The 15,802-nt window shown below is 53.5% G+C and overlaps 1 protein-coding gene across 4 annotated transcripts; it reads right to left on the bottom strand.

Annotated features, from left to right (window-relative positions):
• Window positions 1–7,497: 7,497 nt before the first annotated feature.
• MEAF6 (MYST/Esa1 associated factor 6) lies at window positions 7,498–14,335 on the bottom strand. 4 transcript variants are annotated; one of them, XR_010030661.1, is made up of 8 exons: window positions 14,213–14,335; window positions 13,981–14,096; window positions 13,807–13,894; window positions 12,876–12,921; window positions 12,198–12,390; window positions 9,321–9,378; window positions 8,689–8,722; window positions 7,498–8,245 (listed from the first exon to the last, which is right to left on the bottom strand). XR_010030661.1 is itself a non-coding variant. In XM_063177241.1 (8 exons), exons 1-8 carry the CDS (start codon window positions 14,306–14,308, stop codon window positions 8,237–8,239), a joined length of 612 nt encoding a protein of 203 aa, XP_063033311.1. In that variant the 5' UTR covers window positions 14,309–14,335; the 3' UTR covers window positions 7,498–8,236. The 4 variants fall into 4 exon arrangements, 3 of the variants coding, with proteins under 3 accessions (XP_063033311.1, XP_063033312.1, XP_063033313.1); XM_063177241.1 differs by lacking the exon at window positions 9,321–9,378 and adding an exon at window positions 9,481–9,510; XM_063177242.1 differs by lacking the exon at window positions 9,321–9,378.
• Window positions 14,336–15,802: the final 1,467 nt, after the last annotated feature.

Below are 15,802 nucleotides of genomic sequence, written 5' to 3'. Positions count from 1 at the left end.
GGTTGTGATGTTTTGCTGCAGTGACAGTCCTGGGGCACATGGAGTAGTTTGGGAGGGTCAGGCCCTAGCACAGATCATCTGGGTCTCTTCCCCAAACTGCTGTGCTCTGAGTTTCTCCTTCATTCACACAAAGTTCTGTGTCCCATTCCCCAAGCTCACTGTGGTGCCATAGATTTGGGACATGGGAATGCTGACTGGAACTGTTGCTGCTGCACATTTTTTCCCCTACACACTCCTCAGTGCCAGGGGTGGTGGGGCTGCCTGCCTGCACACCTTGGAGCCCTGCTGGGGCTGTTCAGGTGAGGTTTTTGGGGTGCATCCTCTGGTTTAGCACTTCCTGGGGCTGGGGGGTAGAGCCTGCTGTGATGCTGGGTGTTTGCTTTTGGGTGTTTTGCCAAACTGGGTCAGATCTGTGTCAGCTCTCTGGGCTGTTGCAGGGAAGGAGGTCACACATGGGCCTGCTGAAGGTTTCCTGTGCTCAGGGGCTTCCCAGCCCTCATCCTGTCAGCTGTGTGCCACTGCAGCCTCGTGCTGAGCTTCGGGAGGGGCTGCTTCCTCCAGGCAGGCCAGTCTGCTCTCCAGGGCTGGCTTGTCACAGACATCTTTTATGGCAAATCCTTTCCTTAGGATTTTTCCTCCTGAGAAGCTGAAAGGCCTCAAGAGCAAAATGTAAACATTGATTATCTGCTGCTGTGGGATGCAACAGGTTCATCTGTGATTGGTCTCATGTGGTTGTTTCTAATTAATGGCCAATCACCATGAGCTGGCTCGGACCCTCTGGTCAGTCACAAGATTTTATTATCATTCCTTTCTATTCCTTGCTAGCCTTCTGATGAAATCCTTTCTTCTATTATCTTAGTAGACTTTTAATATATCATTTTCTTTTCATATAATATATATCATAAAATAATAAATCAGCCTTCTGAAACATTGGGTCAAGATTCTCATCTCTTCCCTCGTCCTGGGACCCCTGTGAACACCACCACATTGTTGGCATTGCCTGTTTCATTTCCTCTTACTCTCCAAGATGTTTTCTATTGTAGATACTATAAGAGCTTTTAAATACCTAAATTAAATTACTACAGCAAAACCAATTGCTGTAATAATTTGTTCTGGTCCTGGAATTTTGCTGTGCAAGGGATGCAGAAATGTTCCTGGCACTTGCAGGCCAGAAGCAGTTGATTTGTTGATGCACAAACATTATATCTGTGTGTGTTGTCAGGATGCTGTCAGCCAATTGCCTTCCAGCCACAAGCTTTCCAGCTCTCACATATTTTCCTAAGAGCCATGAATACCCCAGAGCCCCCCCAAGGCCAGGGGCTGCCCCTGGGAGCCAAAGCCCTGTCTGGGGCAGCAGCAGCCTGCTCAGCCCTCCTGCCAAAGCCACCGAGGGCCCTGCCAGGGCTGGGGAGCAGGGTTGCACAAGTGTTGGAGGAAATGCAGCCTCGGGTTAAGCAATAGGTCAGGAGCTTTGGCTGGGGAAGGTTTCTGTGGCTCCTGCAGTGCTGCAGGTGCTCCATGGGGGTGCAGAGCTGGGGGCTGCAGCTCATCCTGCTCGGTGTCACCCTCCTCCTCCTGCTCCCTGTGGGCTGCCTGGGGATTTCCAGCCCAAGGATTGCCATGGAGAGCTGAATGGAGGCTGCAGCAGGAGCAGGACCTGGTCACTGTCTGGTGTTCCTGTGGTCCCAGCATGGAGGTACTGTGATTCCTGCAGAACTGCGTGTCACAGTGTCCACAGGGGTCTCAGGATGAGGGAAGAGATGAGGGTCTGACTCCATGTTTCAGAAGGCTTGATTTATTATTTTATTATATATATTATATTAAAACTATACTAAAAGAATAGAAGAAAGGATTTCCTCAGAAAGCCAGCTAAGAATAGAAAAAGAATGATAACAAAGGTTTGTGGCTCGGACTCTTTGTCCAAGCCAGCTGACTGTGATTGGCCATTAATTACAAACATCCAACATGGGCCAATCCCAGATCCACCTGTTGCATTCCACAGCAGCAGATAATCATTGTTTACATTTTGTTCCTGAGGCCTCTCAGCTTCTCAGGAGGAAAAATCCTACGGAAAGGATTTTCCATAAAAGATGTCTGCGACAAGTGGGGGGCCAGCTTGGGGCTCCCGTGGCACTGCCAGGACCTGGTTTTCTGTGCCATTTCTGAGCAGCACGGGGCAGTCCCTGTGTGCAGGGTGAGTCAGGCTGCTGCTGTTGGCGTTGCATCAGTTCCCTGCGTGTGGGAGCTGCACGGGCACGTTGGGAGCACAGATCCCTGCCTGTCCTGCTGCTGCTGGAGCCCAGCCCCTGCTCTGCTCCAGCCACAGCTCATCCTGACCCCCTCCCAAAGAGCCTGCAGGGCTCTGTTGAAGTGTCCTGTAGGGGGACACAGTACGGGTAAATGAAGCTGGTATAGAATGCAATCTTATCCCCTAAAGAGTTGCAGCTGAACCAATTACTAAAGATTAGGAGCAGGCCTGATCTTAACAGGCCACAGCTGTAGCCAATAAGAACAGTGGTGTGAAAGAGTGGATTGGTGGGATCTGGAGTCAGATGGCTGCTGCAAGGACCAGGAACAGTCAGTGCTTAGAGGAGCTGCCTGAAAGAAATGTGGAGGAGATGTGAGACTCAGGTGCTATGGAATCCTTGCACTGTAATGATAACAGAACTCTTGATCTATAAGAGAGCACTGTCCCAACCCTGCTGGGGAAAGACCAAGCACACGCAAACAATGGAGAGCAGCTGCCTGTATTGAGCAGGGGTAGCCTGGGGCAGGGTGCAGCCCCTCAGCCCTGCAGGCTCCTGGGCCAGGTGTTGTGGCCAGCACAGAGCCCTCAGCCATGCCTGGGGAGCTGGCTGTCCTTGGCCACTGTCTCAAGGAGCCAGCCCAGGGTTGTGACATGCACAGGAGCAGCTGGAGAGGATGGATCTGCCCTATCAGGAAGCCAGTGGGAAAGTTCTGCAATCCCTCACCCCAGTGCAAGGTGACTGAAGCTGCTGCTGACCAGACTCTTGTTCCTGGAACCCCAAAAGCAGCAGAGCAGGAGGATGCAGCATAGCAGGAGGATGCTCCTCAGTGGGCTTCACCCAGGCACAGTCAGCCCAGGGCAGGAAGGGCTGTGCCATGTCCTGGGGCAGAGCCAGGGCCAGTGGCTTGTCCTGAGCTGCCTCCAGCCGGCTCCTGCTCCTGGGGAATGGCTGCAGCTCTGCTGGATGGGGCCAGGCCCAGCCAGCACCAAGGGATGGATGGAGGCACATACAGGGGTGCAGCAGCCTGGGCAGGGAGGGATGTGTGGATCCTGCCTGGTTTGCTGAGCCCTGCTCACACCTTCACTCACATTTTCTGCCTGTCACGCTGGATGGAGCCACGTGCTTGCTGAGGTGCCTCCATCCACGGGCGACCTGGAAAAGAGCAAAGGAGAGAGGGGACAGCAGTGGGAGCCCCCAGCCAGGCTCCTGCTGGGAACAGAACTGAGAACCTCCCTCCCTGGGCTGCCCAGTGCCACCCAGTGCCCAGGTGTGTCACAGACATCTTTTATGAAAAATCCTTTCCTTAGGATTTTTCCTCCTGAGAAGCTGAAAGGCCTCAGGAACAAAATGTAAACATTGATTATCTGCTGCTGTGAGATGCAACAGGTGCATCTGTGATTGGCCCATGTTGGATGTTTGTAATTAATGGCCAATCACAGTCAGCTGGTTTGGACTCTGTCCGAGACAGAAGCTTTTGTTATTCATTCTTTCTTTTTGTTCTGTTATTACCTAGCCTTCTGATGAAATCATTTCTTCTATTCTTTTAGTATAGTTTTAATATAATATATATCACAAATATTCTGAAACATGGAGTCAGATCCTCATCTCTTCCCTCATCCTCAAACCCCTGTGAACACTGTCACACAGGTGGCAGCTGGGGGATCACCCACACTGCCCATAGCAGAGCTCAGCACATTGCCCCCTCCCCACCACTGCCTCCCCGAGCCCCTCCACCATCCCCGTTCCCTCCACCATCCCCATTCCCTACCTTCTGGGCTCTCTCCCTCACTCCCACTGGCACTTGGGTCCTCTGCTTCCCCCAGCAGCTCGGGGCTGTCCCTGCTGTTCCAGGGCAGCTCCTGCAGCTGGAGCAGGGTGTGAGGGTCCGGGGGGTCACAGGGGATGTGGGGGCTTGCACCCCCTGTTCCCCCCAGCACTCACCCGCTGGCGCAGGCTCTGCTGTTCCCGCAGCAGCTCCAGGAACCTGGAGCTCCACAGCAGCTTCTCAGCCCCCAGCTCGGTGCACAGGAATCGGACGTCGGCCTCCAGCGCCTCCAGCCTGGCCAGCACGGCCTCGCTGCCCTGGCCACGCCACTGCCCTGGCAGCACAGCTCAGCTCAGCTCCTGCCACCCCGCGGGGCACTGCCAGCCCCAGGGGCACCCAGGGTCAGGCACCCACCTGTCTGCGCAGGCTGCCACGCAGAATCCGAGTCCACATCCTCCTCCTCCTCCTCCTCGCTCCCCTCCAGTCTCAGCTGCAGGGCTGTGCCGAGCTGGAAGCCAACACGGACAGTGGGCATGGGCAGGTGCACGGGCACCAGAGCCCCCCGATGCCACCCAGCAGGCGCTGTCACCGGGCCCGGCTGTCCCGGGGCTCTCCCAGCCGGGCTTTACCTCCTCGGTCACCTGGAAGGCGCCATCCCAGCAGCTCTTGAAGCACATCAGCAGCACCTGGGCGAGAGGACGGCTCACACCTGCCCTGAGCGGTGTCCCTGCATCCACAGCGCTCTCGCTGGGCACAACAGCACCCGCCCAGCGCCTTACCAAGCAACGGGGGTGCCGCTCCCGCACGGGGTGCTGCGGTGAGGCAGCTGCAACACCCACCGCAGCAGTGCAGGGATTGCACCCTGACCCCAGCTGCAACACCCACCGCAGCAGTGCAGCGATTGCATCCTGCCCCCAGCTGCAACACCCACCGCAGCAGTGCAGGGATTGCACCCTGACCCCAGCTGCAACACCCACAGCAGCAGCAGTGCAGGGATTGCACCCTGACCCCAGCTGCAACACCCACAGCAGCAGCAGTGCAGGGATTGCACCCCGCCTGCAACTGCAACACCCGCCAGCCCCCCAGAGCAGCAGCGGTGCAGGTATTGCACCCCGCGTCCAGCCCCCAGGGCAACACCCACAGCAGCAGTGCAGGTACTGCATTCCCCCTCCAGCCCCCCATAGCAGCAGCGGTGCAGGGATCGCACCCCAGCACGCCCCATTTGGAGCCGGCCGAGGTTCGGGGAGCCCCCCCGGGGAAGGGTCCGTGCGGTACCGACCCAGGCCAGGCTCCAGAGCCGCCGCAGCCCCCGCAGCGCCGTCCCGCAGAGCTCCAGGAGCCAGCGGCCCCCGGCGCGCAGCAGCCGCGTCCAGCAGGGCCCGGCCGGGGCTCGGTGCCGGCCCATGGTGGGCACCTGTGAGCCGGACATGGAGCTGATCAGGCCCAGCCATGGCTCGGTGCCGGCCCATGGTGGGCACCTGTGGGCCGGACATGGAGCTGATCAGGCCCAGCCATGGCTCGGTGCCGGCCCATGGTGGGCACCTGTGAGCCGGACATGGAGCTGATCAGGCCCAGCCATGGCTCGGTGCCGGCCCATGGTGGGCACCTGTGGGCCGGACATGGAGCTGATCAGGCCCAGCCATGGCTCGGTGCCGGCCCATGGTGGGCACCTGTGGGCCGGACATGGAGCTGATCAGGCCCAGCCATGGCTCGGTGCCGGCCCATGGGGGGCACCTGTGGGCCGGACATGGAGCTGATCAGGCCCAGCCATGGCTCAGGGCCGCACACGGGGCTCAGCCTCGGCCGGGGCTGCCCAGCAGCGATACCGAGGAGGGTGGTCAGGCTCTGTCCCGGCTGGCCGCGATCAGCACAGCGAGAGGGGAGCGGACACGCGGGACCCCCGCCGCAGTCCCCGCTCCCTCCCCGCTCCCTCCCCGCTGCCCCCTTACCCAGCCGTGCACCGCGGCCCTCCTGCCCCTCGGCCCCCGGATGAACTCCTCCTGCCTAATCCTCTTGGTGACGAGGCTGGGCAGGGATTAGCGCTTCCCTAACGCTCCACCTTTAGGGTCCACAAGGACAGGGGTTGCTCTTCTGCGCTTTCCTTTGCTCAGGATTCATCTTTCACAAGCAAAGGACTCAGGACGTATTTCTAAGCACTACTTTTAGCTTTAATTAGCTTTTAGGTAAAGGCTGTGCAGCTCTCTCTGACTCCTGTGCCCATCCTGGGGATCTTTAGTCACTCAGGCTCTTTAGGAAGTAAAACAGAAGTGTTCAGTAGTCAAATGGGAGTTTTAGGCACAACTGCTGGAGTCAGGACCCAGCGGGGAACAGCTGATCCTTTGACTGAATCGGGTGTGTGCCATTTCTCCTTCTGCCCCATCAATGTGCAGAACAGGCTGTCCCCTCCTTCGGTGACAAACACAGCCAGGGCAGGAATGGCTGCACTTCACGTTGTCCCTGCAGCACCCAAAGGTGTCACAGGGAATGCAGAGCTGGCCCTGCCTGCACAAAGGCTCTGAGCTGCACCAGCGCTTTGCTGCTTCTTCAAAATGTTCCACCCAAAAAAGTCTGACAGCTTTCCTCGAGGGCAGAGGTGCAGCAGAGACTTCAGCCTCTGAAATCCAGGTGCTCCAGCCATTCCTGCTCAGAGCAGCAGCAGAACTGTTTTCATACCGAGGCCAGGGAACCAAAACCATCAGCTGGGAATTCTTTTTTCCAGAACTAAGTAGGAGCAAGGCCTTGTAGTTTATGCTGTTTCCTAGATCTTCCACCCCCCTGTACTTAAACTGTAGCTTAAAACACACAAGTAGGCCGGCTTTGCAGCTTGGCCTTTAAGCTGCTCTATCCTGATCCCCCTGAGGAGGAGCAGCCACCAGTCCCAGCTCCCTGCAGGAACAAACACAGAGCTGCCTTGATCCCCAGATCAGACACAGCCCAAAGCAGAATTCTGCTCCCTCACAATCCCAGACCCAAAACCCAGGGGAGCAGAGGGGCAGCAGAACATCTGAACCCTCAGATGGTTCCACAGTCTGTGCACACTCTGGGGACTCAGTGTCATCCCTGTCCCATGCAGGGGTTACACAAACACATCCCAGCACTGATAAAGCAATTCCCCACAGCTCAGTTCAACAGCAGCAATAAGATTCTGGCGTGGTTGCTGCGAGAAGCATCCAGCCACGATTCCTGTCCCTCTCCAGGGACAATCCAGCTGCCTCATCCTGATCTGTCAGCAATATTCCCTCACCAGCACAACCATGGACATTCCAGTCATGCCTTGCAGCAGGATCAGCCAAGCTGGAGATCAGAGCCTGGCACTCCCTGCAGAATTTAGGAACAGCTGCCCCAGGAGAGAAAGCACCAAGAGAACACCCAGGGACAAGGAACAGCTCCAGTGCCAAAGGGGAAGAATCCCAGCAAGTCCCCATAGAGCAGGTGGACACTAAAAAGCAGCAGGAGTCAAAGTCTGGACTGAATAAACCATGAGAAGAGACAAACATGGAACTTTATTGTTTATGTACAAATGACAGAGGTTTGTATTAAAAAGAGAACCCACCCAAAGTCAGCGACAGTGAAGAGCTGGCTCTGAGCTCTGTTCCTTCCTGCACCTAATGCACTGAGGAATATTGGGAGATGGTGTTTAAAATGAAAGAGAAAAGGGTTAAACTGCCTTCTTCTCTGCTTGAGTAAGAATCAAAAGCTGCTCCACAAAATGAAGAACCTTCCACTACACGGACTAAACAAAGAAACCCAAAGTCAACTTGTAACTGTACACTTCAGCTTTAAAAAAGGCACAACAAAACCAACAAAATAAAACCAAAAGAAACCAAACCTGCAAAGCTAAATATCAGCAACAAAAGTTATTTAAGTCTCACAACATGGATGGGACACACTGAATCCTAGCCCAGTTCCAGTGGAAAAGGAAATGCCTCTGTGTGGGTCTGCAGGTGACAGGGGGCAGCAGTGTCAGCCTTTCCAGCAAGATCCCGACCAAGGTGGAAGCACAGAACAGTCAGGAACTCAGAACTACTACAACTACTGCACCACCTTTGTCCTCCTGCAACTCAGGTGATTTCAAAATGATGCAAAGTACATGGTCCAGAATTTCCTCCCCCCATCCAAGTCCCTTAGAGTGAGTCACTCCTGCTGCAGCTGCCATCCTGCTTCAGGGCTTCTCAGTGGGGAGTCACAGACCTAAATCCCAGGAGCATCAGCACTGATGGCTCTAGTAGTCCTGCAGAGAAAGGACAGCACATGCACATTAACACCTTCCCACCTCCATTCTGCTTCTGGAGCTGGGGGTCTCAGTCCTCTCTCATCTCACACACCACTAGCTGCAGGCAGAACAGATCTTTCTCTTGTAGCTAAACACTGAAAAGCAGGACCCTTCCAACCTCGAGTATCAACTCAAACCAGGTGCTTTTGATGCTCCAGATCATGACAAGAGGATGCAAAGCAGCTTTTTCCATGAGAAGCACACAGGAGTTATCTGTGACCTGGGCTCAGCTGCTGCCACAGCCAGGGGACAATGCTGACCTCACACTGCGACTCCTCAACCATGACAATAAGAACTCAAATGACAGCAGCAGCAGCAGCAGCAGGAGGGTTTTTAAAGCTTGTGAGTCAGCCAGCCCTTCCAGTGAGCAATGAAAACACAGACAGAGCACGGATACTTACGGCTCTTGGCTTTTTGTTTAACTTGAGATCAATCCTGTGGTTGGAAAGACAAGAGAAACGTCCATGTCAATACCTGACCCAACACCAGAGTTACTGCACAGGGCACAGCTAGACAGAGACTATGGTTAATCCATCCACTCCCAGCTGGCTGAGCCAGGGGCTGTGCCCAGGGTTACTGGGCACCAGAGCAGCACAGGAGAGCCGAGTTATTATTTGCCAAAAAGCAGATTCCATCCACTCCCAGACAGAGTTAATCAAGGGGCACAATCAATCACAGGGCACTTTGGCAGTGAACAAGGGGAACTAGGCATGCTTTATGTTAATTTAATCTGCCAGAGGTGTAACTATGCCACAGGTAATTAGCCAGACACAGCGTGAGAGTTATTTACTTGGATAGAGAGAGGAGTTAGGATGACAGGGATTATATGAGCCAAAATTACTGAGTTAAGTACATTTTTCCAAAAGGAAATATCCAAGTCTATACTTATCTCCTTAAGCAGCAAAGCCAAAAGAATCAGTTTTTATACTAAGTTTTAAAGTTAAAAAGTTTTATCTATTCAAATATGAAACAGAAAGGTAAAGAAGAGTGAAGTTAATTTATAATTTGCTGAAGTTATTAAATAAAATGTTACCTCCATCACGCTTTTCTGTTTTTAAAAAATACTTCCCAGCCTAACCTAATATACATACCTACAATTAAACAGATAAACTAGGGGTTAGCGAGGTCTCAAAAGGCACATCGTGTCTACACACTAACAACACAGCACAAGTACTAATTCAAGTCAAACTTACTCAAAGTCATAATCAAACATGCCAGACGGGCTGAGGGGCAGCATTTGAAAGGAAGAAAGCAATAGAAATTAATATACTAATGAATTAAATCAATTAATTGATTAGCCACCCTAGCGAGTTTGCTAAAAAAAAAAAATTAAAATGAAATAAATAATAAAGCCAGCGTTCAAAAACCATCAAGTTCTTCAGATATCTTAACCAGGACTGGACACAAAAAGCTCTCTGGCTTGGCAATGCAGAGTCCCCCTCCCCAGTGGATTTTGGGAACAAGAGGTGTTAGCAGAGAGCTGGGTTTGGTCACACAGGGGATTTCAGGAGCTGGAGCAGGGGCAGCTGCCACACCCAGGGGCAGGACAGGAACCCAGGAGGGCTTGGGAAACCAAAGTGAGGGGTTGGAAACCAAAGCTGGGCTGCCAGGGCAAGGCAAAGCTGCTTCAGGCAGAGGTGACACAGAACTGGGAGCCCAACCTGCACTGGGCTGCTCCTCCCACACCCCAACAAGGCTGCTGTCCCCAGCTGGGTTACCCAGGGACATTGGGCCAGAGCTGTGCACTTTGGGGACTGTCCCACCCCCCAGACAAGTGGCCTCCCCACACAGCTGTGCCCACAGCTGGCAGGACTGATCAGGGAATCCCATTCCAGCACTGCACTAAGAGCAAACAGCACTGGGTTTGCTCAAACCCAGCCAAGCACACAGAAAATCTCCAGCCTGGCCTTGCTGTGGTGTGGCAGGCAGGGAGCAGAGGGACAGCACAGCCCCTGCAGCCACACCTGAGGCCCTGGGTGCACCTGAAGCCAAAGGTCCCACAGGGGGAGGCAGCGAGGCTCCTGCAGGGCCCTTCCCCAGCACCTCCCAGAACGGGGCAGCACAACCCAGAGTCGTGCTGGCAAGAGGAAAAGCTTCTGAATAAAGAGAAAAGCCAACATTTCTTTTATTTTTCTCTTTTGACCCCTTCAGGGGACAGACCCACAGGTCTGGCTGGAGCACCTGTGGGGTTGTAGGGCCTGGAGTGCCCTCGCTGCATGTTGTTGCTGGGGGGTTTTTAACCTAAACACATTCGAGAATTGTTTGGTCTTGTCTGCCAAAATTTAGGGGATACTCAGTAACAGCAATCACAATTTTAACAGAGCTTTTATTACAGACAAATTTAATGATCTTTTTATGGTTTTTAATTCTCTATCTGGCCCTGCTAAGCATTACAAACAGTCAGTTCCTGCCTTGCTGAGCCCCTCGGAGTGTCTGAAGGGGCCTGGGAACACAGAAGCTGCCACAGGTGAGCAGGGCAGGGCTGCTCTGTCCAGCCAAAGCTGCACAGGGGGGATGAGAGGGAACCCAGAGCCACACAACCTGTTGGGGGACAGCTTCCCCCCAGCTCCTGTCCCTAAAGTCCAGGTCAAGGACCAGAGCAAAGAGATTTGTGTCAGTTCCAGCACCTGCCCTGCACCCCACCATGTTGTTGGCCATGGTTTGTGCAGGGAGAATATTTTATAATTTGTTTGAAATGGCAGTTTCCTTAAGCTGTACTTCAGTTTTACAGGTTGTTTCTCTGGACTTGTTCACGGATGTGGTTTCCTTGTGTTATTCCTGAACTTCTTCCAAATATCTACAGGCAAAAAAAGAGATTTGAACTTCTTTGGATTCCCAGCTCATGGGGAACCAAAGGGACATCCAGTCCTTTTGGATATTTGCCCAATTCAGGCTGCTGCAGGAAGGAAATTCTGACCTAAGAATTAAAGACATGCTAATGACTCAACACTTAATGAAGGCAAAAAAGGAGTTAAGCATTTTTCAAGCATTGTACCTACCTCATGTCCCCACCCCACCTGTCCCCAGCCCCCCTTGTAAATTTTACCACTTTAAACCCTTTCTCTAATTGCATGGCAGGTCCCTTAAACAGGAGAGCCAGGCAGAGCCAACAGCTCAGAGCCAGCACAGACTGGCTCTGAGAAAGCTTTTAAAACTAGAAAGTTTTAAAAGCTCCATTACTTGTATGAAATCCTTAAGCCCCAGCTTCAGCAACCTTCCAGACAGCTCTGCAGGGTCTCCTCTCCAGGGTTTTTCTCCCTCAGGACCTGACTCAGGCACTGTCACAGCCAGAGCCTGGCTGAGGGCACAGGGACCAGCTCACTGCCCTCATTATGCCTCAGGGGCAGAGCTGGACAGGTAAATCCAACCAGAAAAGAGTTCAAGGAATCTGTTCCACGTGAATTTCAGGTCAGTTTAATAACAAACACTCTGAGGTGAAGGTGACACAGCAACTCCTCTATGCCAGCACTGAGACTCGGTTGGGATGTGAGAGCTGGAAGGGGCTGGAGTGGAAATCCAGACACAGGGAGTGTCCAAAACCCCAAAAACATTCCCATTTGCATTCCACCCTCCCTCAAAGCAAGCACTAACATTCCTGTCCTCCTGGGCTCTGCAGAAACCAAGCAGCAAGCTCAGGAGGTCAGGACCTGCTGGAAGGAACAAGCTTTATCCTGGAGAGATGGGAGAGCTGGAGAAGCTGCCCAGCTGTGCCACAGCTGGAGTGAGCACCCTGTGCTGCTTATTTAACCTCCTCAGCACTCTCCCCATCTCTTCCAAAAGCAGGAAAACCCCCAAAAAACTAACCCCAGCTGCCTGTTGGTTATTCCAACGTGTTCCCCTCAGGCAATAAATTCAATCCAGCCCCAGCCAACTGTCCAGGTGTGGTGAGCAGGCTGCTGGTCCCACTGACCTGTGTCTGTTTTTGTTCTTTCTCTTTTTGTGGCTGCTGTGGTGGCTCCCAGAGGAAGTGGAGGAAGCAGCTTTCTGGGGCTTCACACCCTGCACGGAGCCATCCAGCTCTTCAGCATCCTCCTGGTTGGGCTCATTCTCCTGGTTGTGGAAGTCTGGAGAAGTGTCACTCTCTGTGCCACTGCCCGGCTCCCCTAGAGCAGGACAAACCAGGTGAGCACCAGGGTGAGCTCCTGGCACAGCCCTGAGGGGGGGAAACAGCCCCAGAACAGCAGCAGAGGCACCTGAGCAGCACCAGGTGAATCACAGAGCCCCTGCAGGATGGACACGAGGCTGCTCCCCAGCACTGAGGAGCCACATCTGATTTGGTGCTGGTCACAAAAAGGTTTCTCAGAGTCCTGGAGGTGAGTGGTCCCTCCCCAGGCCTCCTGTGACTGACACATTTACAGATGCAGGGCTTCAGCTCCTCCAGCCTCTTCCTCCACAGAGCACCAAAGCAAATTCAATCCTTTCACACACAACAAAGCCCTCTGAGCCTGGAAGGAACTTGGGAAGCCAGGAGCAGCCTGCGGGCAGCAGACACAGGGGCTGGGCAGGGGAGCCAGACCCCAGACAGGGCAGAATGGTGGGGAGAGTGTAATTCTCCCCAAATTCAGAGCAAAATGACAAAGGGACTTACGCTTCTCAATGAGCTGGTCCTGCACTCCAGCTAATGCACTGACAGCCTGCAAAACAAACAGGATGTCAAGGCAAGCAGGGATTCACTTGCCAGGGCTCAAAGCACAGAGCCCAGGTCACACAGACACATCCCTCTGAAGTGCCCGATGTGGCACCGGGGCTCTGGGGCAGAGACAAAGCCAGGGGACAGCAGTGACACCAGGGACAGGCACCCTCCCACCCCTAAACACTCTGGAAGAGGCTGCAGGGTGGGATAGGGATGCTTAGGGCAGGGAGTCAGGGCAGGTATGGGATTTCAAATGGGGAAGTCATTCTGCAGGTGATCCCAGCAGGACTGAGGTACTAAGGGACAGGGATGGGATGGGATGGGATGGGATGGGATGGGATGGGATGGGATGGGATGGGATGGGATGGGATGGGATGGGATGGGATGGGATGGGATGGGATGGGATGGGATGGGATGGGATGGGATGGGATGGGATGGGATGGGGATAAAACAGGAACAGGAATAGGGACAAGGAGAGGGATGGGGATAAAACAGGAACACAAATGGGAACAAGGAAAGGGATGGGATGGGGATAAAACAGGAACAGGACTGGGGACAAGGAAAGGGATGGGATGGGGATACAACAGGAACAGGACTGGGGACAAGGAAAGGGATGGGATGGGGATAAAACAGGAACAGGACTGGGGACAAGGAAAGGGATGGGATGGGGATACAACAGGAACAGGACTGGGGACAAGGAAAGGGATGGGATGGGGATAAAACAGGAACAGGACTGGGGACAAGGAAAGGGATGGGATGGGGATACAACAGGAACAGGACTGGGGACAAGGAAAGGGATGGGAATGCAGACAGGGATGAGGACAGAGATGAGGAGAAGGGTGGCCACAGGGACGGTGATGGGGTCAGGGCTCACCCCAGCACTCACCGCTGCTGAGGTGACCGAGGACTTGCTGAAAAGCCTCTCGGCCTCCTTGAACTTGCGGTTCCTGCGGTCGTTTTTGCTGTTGGAGTTCCTGAAACAGAGACAGGCGCGATGGCGGGGCCGGGCGGGCGGAGGGGCCCGGGCGGGCGGGCAGCGCCTCCTCCGCCCCTCACTCACTTCTGGTTGGTGAGATAGCGATCCCAGCCGCGGATGATGTTGCCGTACATCTGCGTGTCCTCCAGGTAGCTGCCCTCGAAGGCGTAGATCTGCCGCTCCAGGTTTGCCAGCGTCTCCTGCCGGGAAACACCGCCGCGCATGGAGCAGGCCGGGCCGCGCCGCTGCGGCCCCGCCGCTCCCCGGGCCGCTCCGCCGCCACCCGCACCGCACCGAGCCCTTCCCCGGTGCTCACCGCCAGCTCCTGCTTGCGTTTCACCAGCTCGGCGAGCTCCCGGCGGGTGTCGGGGATCTGAGGGGGCCCGCCGGCCTTGGCGTGCAGCGCGGCCATGGCGGCGCGGCCTGCGCGGGAGGGGCGGGGCGGTGCCGGCAGCCGCCGCCAGGGGCGCTGCTGAGGCGGGAGGGGCGGGGCGACAGCCTCACCCTCATTAAACCCTGCGCTCCTAATTAATGATCCTGACTGTCCTGGGAGGATGAATGGGGCTCAACCAAACACAAATCCCAAAAAATCCTAGATTTTTCTTCCATCTCCCACCTCATTATCATCTACAACCCTAAACTTACCCTCCTCAACCTTCTACCTATACGCTATAATAACTGCAACCGTTTTCCTCACCCTAAATGCAATCAAAGTCCTAAAGCTTTGTGCCCTAATAACTGCATGGACCAAAATTCCGTCACTAAATCAATACCCTGGGGTAGCTTGGTCCATTGAGCTTGGTCCATTGAGGGTGCTGGTGAGGCGGGAGGGGTGGGGTGATAACCTCACCCTCATTAAACCCTACACTCCTAATTAATTATCCTGATTATCCTCTCAGCAGCCCTTGGAGGATGAATGGGACTCAACCAAACACAAATCCGAAAAATCCTAGCTTTTTCTTCCATCTTCCAGCTAGGCTGAATAGCAATCATTATTGTCTACAACCCTAAACTTATCCTCCTCAACTCCTACCTGGCTATCCCCTCAGCAGCCCTGGGAGGATTAATGGAGCTCAACCAGACACAAATCAAAAAAATCCTAGCTTTTTCTTCCATCTCCCACCTCATTATCATCTACAACCCTAAACTTACCCTCCTCAACCTTCTACCTATACGCTATAATAACTGCAACCGTTTTCCTCACCCTAAACACAGTCAAAGTCCTAAAGCTTTGTGCCCTAATAACTGCATGGACCAAAATTCCATCACTAAACGCAATACTCCCAAGGGTTGGAGAGTTCTGTGGTTCTGCTGCTAAAAATTCTGCTAAAAATTCTGAATTTCCCCGAGTCTGTGGTCTTTAGGGTCACTCTGAAAGGAAGGAGGGGTTTGTCTTTACAAACAACCTGTGGGTAGATAAAACCAGTGCTGAGAGGTAACAGAAGCAATGGGAAAGATTCCGCTAATTGATAAATGATTCAATTTTGAGAGGGATTTGTCTTTACAAACAACCTGTGGGTCTGCTAGTAGATAAAACCAGCACTGAGAGATGAAAGAAATAATGGGAAGGATTCTACTGATTGATAAATGGAATGAGAGGGATTTACACATCTACTGTAGGTCTGCTGATAAATAAAATTGGATACTGAGAGATGAAGGAAACAATGGGAAGGATTCCACTGATTGATAAATGGAATGAGAGGGATTTGTCTTTACAGACAAACTGTAGGTCTGCTGATAAATAAAACTGGAAACTGAGAGATAAAAGAAGTAATGGGAAGAAGCATTAATTCCATAGGACTTCCACTGATTGGCACAAGGAAAATAAAAAGGGGGGTATACATTAGAAGGGGGTCTCTATTAGGTGTTCTGCGAAGTTTGTACCTCTCAAGTACCTCAGTCAGTG

This window comes from Melospiza melodia, chromosome 27 (assembly GCF_035770615.1).
Source record: "Melospiza melodia melodia isolate bMelMel2 chromosome 27, bMelMel2.pri, whole genome shotgun sequence".
Lineage (NCBI taxonomy): Eukaryota > Metazoa > Chordata > Aves > Passeriformes > Passerellidae > Melospiza > Melospiza melodia.
This window is presented reverse-complemented; position numbering and strand designations above follow the sequence as displayed.

What these genes read in the sequence shown, in the direction of transcription:
- MEAF6 (XM_063177241.1), bottom strand. Translation starts at nt 14,308, where the DNA reads ATGGCCGCGCTGCACGCCAAGGCCGGCGGGCCCCCTCAGATCCCCGAC. An exon ending in AACGCAAGCAGGAGCTGGCG is followed by an intron (nt 14,097 to 14,212) that starts GTGAGCACCGGG and finishes GTTTCCCGGCAG; the next exon opens with GAGACGCTGGCAAACCTGGA. An exon ending in CGCTATCTCACCAACCAGAA is followed by an intron (nt 13,895 to 13,980) that starts GTGAGTGAGGGG and finishes TCTCTGTTTCAG; the next exon opens with GAACTCCAACAGCAAAAACG.